Source organism: Schistosoma mansoni, assembly GCF_000237925.1.
Source record: "Schistosoma mansoni, WGS project CABG00000000 data, supercontig 0657, strain Puerto Rico, whole genome shotgun sequence".
Taxonomy (NCBI): domain Eukaryota; kingdom Metazoa; phylum Platyhelminthes; class Trematoda; order Strigeidida; family Schistosomatidae; genus Schistosoma; species Schistosoma mansoni.
Genome location: NW_017386389.1, coordinates 1 through 6,221, shown reverse-complemented (window position 1 = coordinate 6,221; position 6,221 = coordinate 1). Strand labels below are relative to the sequence as shown.

The window sequence follows — 6,221 nt, the reverse complement described above, 5'->3', positions numbered from 1 at the left end:
ACAGACGAGGCCTGAAGGATGAATGATGCTAGAGCACGTTAATTCTTATAATGAAAAATTACTTCGGTGTATAGTGGACGAAAGCGTAAATAAGGGTGGAATGTCGATCTTTCTCCCTCACGTCGGTTATTTGAGGGCAATGTCGGCGAGACTCAACTATACGGACGACCTTTGAACGAATCTTAAATGACCTTGAGAAATATTAGCCATTCAGAAGACAGTATACAGTAAAAATATATTATACAAAACTCAAAAATTAAAGGGGATACTGTTCTTTTACATGACTCGAAAACTTATCAAGGTTAGATATAGGTTCAGAAGTTCTAAAATCATAGTGCATCCGGTACAGGAACTCATCTATGTGGCTACTACGGCGACGGTTGAATTTTCGTTTCCTTACAACTGTTCCGTTTGTTTCAACGATCTTCCCTACTACTCTATACGATTTGTGTACGCTTGCCAATTTTGTTGCACATATATCTCGGCAATACTTGTACCACTGAACTGCCGAAACTTCACTTAAATCGGCAAACGTGGTAGCAAGTACAACTAGTGCTTCTATTATCCAACTTGCAACAAAGATCATAATTTGCCCTAGCCTTAATTTTGATCGAGCGAAGAAAGTTCCTGTTCGAGCTGATTTTTTCTTCCAACATGAAGAACACCGGAAGATAATATCATCAAGGCAGTCCGCACACCGTACAGCGGTCATTTGACTACAAAAGTCATCAGTATAGGAACTTCTTAATAATCCCTCTTCTTGTAGATGCTGAATTATCACATCTTCGCTAAAATCCACTGTAAACCGATCATGCGTAAGCATCAGGTACCGAACTTAGCGCCGTGACCCTGAAAGACCGCGAAAGCTTCTGATTGCCTCGTCTGTATAGTTTATTCTTGCCGAAATTGTCGATTTCCCCCCGCTTACATCGTGTATTTGGAGGAAATTCTCAGACGAAAATACGTAGCATACCGTGTTTGAATATGCCTCTTCTTATACTTACATTATCATAAACCTCTACAAGATAACCTACTGTTTAATAAAAAAAAGGATGACTGTAACATAAGTTAGAAAATGCAAACACATGGATTTTCCTTAGGTGCATATATTCTTACTTTGTGGTTTGTTTAGCTCAAATGTTCCGAAGTGCTTGGTCGCATCACAAATAGCTTATGTGATGCAAGTTATTGGTGCGCTCTTTGTTTTTTGTTCATCATCAATGATTGCCTTGTTCGTCCTGTAAGAAAAAATTCAGTGAAGTTCAGTGAGAGAGCTCGTAGACGGCAGGCAACTGTGAACTTGTCTAGCGTCCTTGGCTGTTATAGATCGACTTGTAACAGACGGTGGAATAAAATGCGAACCGTTTACATAGCAAAAACATAACTTCCCTCCGTCTAATAAGTTTGCTAATGAAAGCACGATCATAGGTAACTGACTTTAACGGTGATTTACGTTGAATTGATAGTAGTCAACACAGAAATTAATTGTGATGGAATTCCATCAACTGTAACAACATCCGGTAGCTAAAGCAATGAAAGACTTCTGGATGATAATGGTACGTGTAAGAAGTGAATTAATTAATATATTTCTTATAGGATGTCTTGACGTTAATTTGTCCTCTCAGAAGTCCATAAATCGTAAATAGCAGATCAACAAGATATTGATGGATTTAATGAGAAAAACCTTTCTGGGCATCAGGGATGCTGATCGGATTCTAAGTGATCTCTGAGATCTTGTTCTGGACTTACCGAGCAGCATCAAAAATGTCCTGCAGACATGCACAGGTGTCCAACCTATGTTCATCAGCAGTGGGGTTTACTACCATCTCGGAATGAAAACCAATCTGCTAAGATATGTTAAGATTTGGTTGTGAACTTGTGATTTTGATACTTTAGATTTGTATATTAGTGTGGATGGACTTTCTTTTCTAAGGAGCTCTCAACATTTATGGCCTGCATTAAGACGAATCGTCGCCTCAACGTTTAGTGACGTGTTCATGATAGGGATCTATGGAGGGAATACTAAACCGGCAAAATTCAACAAAATATCTGCGATCTGATGTGAGTCTGCGTAGTGTTAAGTTCAATAAATACATAGCCATTAAGTTGTCTGTTGTAAGATATGATGCACCTGCTCTTTCTGATGTTAGATAGACAGTTAATCACAATGGAATTACGGGTTGCAGCAGGTATTAGATCCATTTTCAAGGTTTTGTGTATGAAAATCCCTCCATGCATACATCTGCAACTTGTTCTGATTGGTTTCTTTAGTTGAACATTCTGTTAGTCTTTTTGATGCTGAGGATACGACTGGTTTTCTAGTTTTACAACTAGCGGCCAGTAGTACCTTCTATATTCGAAACCTTCTTACGCCCGATAAAAATCAGAAGTCAGACGAGAAGAGGTAGGAAAGATATATTTGATACGTTACCAATAAATCGAGAGGCGTTCGTTCTTAGCTAACTATTGAAACATAGGAGCTGTGTCCCACGCCGAGTTGAAACGTGAGCTGGTACGGATGCATGACCGAAAGCCTTCAGTTAAACAAGTCCACTTAAACACTGTGGTCAGCATCCAATGTCAAACACTTAGAAAGCTATTGATTTTGGGGAATTACTTACAGCTACAATGCCATTTGAGATGTTAACATCATACCCGCTGTGCACTGATTTCTTAATTCTTCTCCCATAAAGCTCGAATGAAAATGCTGAAAAACTATCTAAACGTCCATGTACGCGAACATCGTCAAGAAGATGCTGCCAGAAATGTGTAACAGCTTAGGTTGATTGTTTAAGAGTTGACCTCAAACAACTAAGTATATTTCATAACAATAGATCTCAAGTATTCATTCACTTCCTTATTTCGTATAGGCATTATATTTTTTATGAACCGATGTTGAGCGTTTAAAAGCTTCGTGTGTTTGAACAGATAACCATCCTCCCCACTGTGACTGTACTGCGATTAAAATAAAAACATATTATCCACTAGTCTAGTTTCTTCTATCAATAGAACGAGGGTTACCTTCAGGTACGGAAAATGCACATTACAAACTAAGTTTTCTGACCCATAACATCATTCATATTCCTTAAGAAAGTTCCGAACTTCATTCTAACGGATTCTGTAGCACTATTATGCAATTTCGGATGTGCGAGCAACTAAATCGATAACGCTAAACGCTTGAAATTAAGGTGCAAAGGTTGCGGCGACGTTTTTTGCAGAATTACGGGGCATAAATATAGAAGAAACGGTCAATACTTGAAGTTTTCTACAGTGATGCGAAGTCTAATGTACGGCATTTACGTTGAAAGGCGGAGGGAGTATTTGCCATGCAACTAGATATTAACTTAACTACATCCCTAAATACACATATGTTCATGTTTCTTGGTCGCTCGTGTGCGATTTCTATCCATAGATTGGCTAGTTTCTTTGCCATACCCAAGTACATCATGCGTATCAGATCTAATGAGAAAGTTCAGATCATATTAATTGAAAGCACTTCGAAAATAGAATGGCCTTGATGTTGAATAGATTGAGTCTCCTGACGAAACCTGTCATCAGTCCTTAACGTATATCCACCATTTGGAAAAGTCGACTTTCCGTCAAGCCGTCTACCAACTACAAAATACAAGACATGTGTTGTAAGATCCCTTTTCAAGGTTTTGTGTGTGAAAATCCCTCCATGAATACATCTGCAACTTGTTCTTATTGGTTTCTGTAATTGAACATTTTTTAGTCTTTTTGATGCCATTTGAGACGGTAATATTTTATTTTACCATATTTTTTCTCACTTTTCTTTGGCCTTCACTGAGTTTCCATGTTTCTTCCGGAACTGTATTTTTATTGTTTTGGTTGATACTTAATCCTGGCGGCAGCCATATTGATTGTTCCTCCTTTGACTGTGTTGCTTGAGTTGACTGAGATTGTTCATTTTGATTGTGAATTGAAGCACTTTTCCAGAATTGGAAACACTTTGTGTTATGAGGCAACAAAATATTATCTGTTGAACGGATTTTTAAGTGATCTATTTAGAAGGGGTAGAATAACACTTATTATTTCGGTGCGCTCGGTAGTTTTCTTTCTTTCCTTATCAATTTGTCTCTTTATTGTAATCTAGAACGATTATTGAGGGAAAAATTATTTGTTGAATAACTGAGTGGTAATATTTTTTCAGGTAATAATGTACATTTGTATTTATAATGAACCTAAGAACCGTTATTTTCCCAACCACCTCGTTTTGATTTCAACTGGGCGATATCGCGTGTCTAAACTACCTAGACAGTCATTCTTCAGCTAAAACTTACTTTGGATCTTACAGTTCTAAACAAATATCGTTTAGTCGGATTTGCTTGGCTGACAGTTCGTACATTTCAATTTTCGTTTCGCAAGATATTTGGTCGCTTCATTCGGGATGCCAAACATTTGTAAACGGAAGTAAGTTTCCAAGCTTTAGGAAGGCGTGCAGCGCAAACAGATTAATTGGGGCAAAATCGACATTTCCTTTAAATAACCGAAGTGAGGGCCTCGTCTGTATGAAAATTTCTACAGAAAGCTTAGTTTTAACATCTGGAGCGTACCGTCACCATGATGGAGATTGGAAATCAACTTTCGAGTTCAACCCAAGTGATTGCTTAGTTTTTGCAGATTGGCACTGTTCACTATTCATATGTGGTAACATAGACTCCAACTTTTAGTTACGATGTAGATTCTCCAGCGTCTTATTATTTGGTTGGGTTGTTACAAGAAAAACACTTGAACCTTACAGCACTGTCCATAGGATCGAATGATTCGTGGCTCTTTATCGCAACACCTGAATCCATCACTGGAATTGAAAAGAACCACGGGAATATCGTCTCTGCCGATATATCTGTTGTTCAAGTTGCTTCAGATGGTCATAATGTATATTGTCTGAAGGGTAGGTAGGATTTTATCCTTACAGTATATTTCATTGGTAGGCGAAACTGTTACCTTACTAAAAGTCAGTAATTTTGGAAACACCATCGCAGTTGATCGCCCACTTAGTCTTACAATCAAAATAAAATCGATATCATGTGGTCTAGGGTTTTTGTTATGTTTAACATTTTCAGGACAGGTGTTTAGTCAGGGAATAGGAAGGTAGGTAAGTTATCCCTTATAATTCAATATTTTCAACGCAAGTCGAGGCCAGTTGGGTTTAGGTGATTTAACTGACAGAACAGAACTGACCATGATTGAAGCTTTACAAATATTAACTGTTACTCAAATTGCAGCAGGAAATTGGCATTCAGTATGTTTAACTGGTATAATCAAATAAATCTATTTATTCTGTTCTTTAAAAACCAGATACAGGAGACGTTTATACTTGGGGTTGGAATGAACATGGGCAACTAGGGCACAGGTCACTTTCAATCAGCAATAAATCTGACTCTATTACCGAGAAAGAACGGAAAAGTTGCGTATCTGTCTTGGATCTTCCTGCTCCTGTAGATTTCCCTGATAACCTACTAATTTCACAAGTAACTTATTTTCCTAACGAATGTTTTGTCGGCCGGTATAAAATCAGATATTATTTTCGTTATTTCCGTGTCTAGTCCTTTCCCCAGTTTACAGTTCACCTTATTTTTTGGCGTTTACTCTCAATTATCATGGCAAGATTACTTCCTAATCTATTTTAAGGTAAATTATAATACAACTGAGTCTACTTATTCCGTCAACTACCTTCTAAAACCATTTTGAAAACGTGATTAATTTATATGTTCTCTGTCCAAACGGGACTGCGAGTAAGCTATCTTTGAGGAACATCATTTTAAGTCGAATAGATTTTTACTTCATATTATATACGTTCTTTTGGTGATGAGTTTCACAAAAAGCGAACACTTGCACCACTCAAAATGTGTTTCTTTCTTTGATATAATTCGCCGTTTATTTATGTATGCTATTCACGACCCAAATATTGTGCTGCCGCACAACGCATTGGTGTTTGCTAGGTAGAATAATCGGATGTTTTTGCTCTAACGGGAGATCACTACAGTTCAAACGTCCTCCTACGCGAATCAGGTTGTCAATCAAGATTGGACGTAACTTATCAATAACATGAATTTTGGACAGGATGTTATCAGAATGCTTGTGTCGTTTAATCCAATGTCTAATTTCCTCAAAGTCTTGCGCTTTTATGTATTTTAATAAGTCTCGGCATTATCCAATTCGTTAGGCGTAAGGGGTCCCCCTACGATCGTTTTATTGTA

At 37.7% G+C, this 6,221-nt stretch overlaps 1 protein-coding gene across 1 annotated transcript; it reads left to right on the top strand.

Moving 5' to 3' along the window:
* Window positions 1-4,529: 4,529 nt before the first annotated feature.
* On the top strand, window positions 4,530-5,567 carry Smp_074990 (regulator of chromosome condensation-related; the record flags this gene model as incomplete). Its single annotated transcript, XM_018792146.1, has 5 exons — window positions 4,530-4,668; window positions 4,703-4,912; window positions 4,953-5,112; window positions 5,155-5,276; window positions 5,320-5,567. 5 exons carry the CDS (start codon window positions 4,530-4,532, stop codon window positions 5,565-5,567), a joined length of 879 nt encoding a protein of 292 aa, XP_018644299.1.
* Window positions 5,568-6,221: the final 654 nt, after the last annotated feature.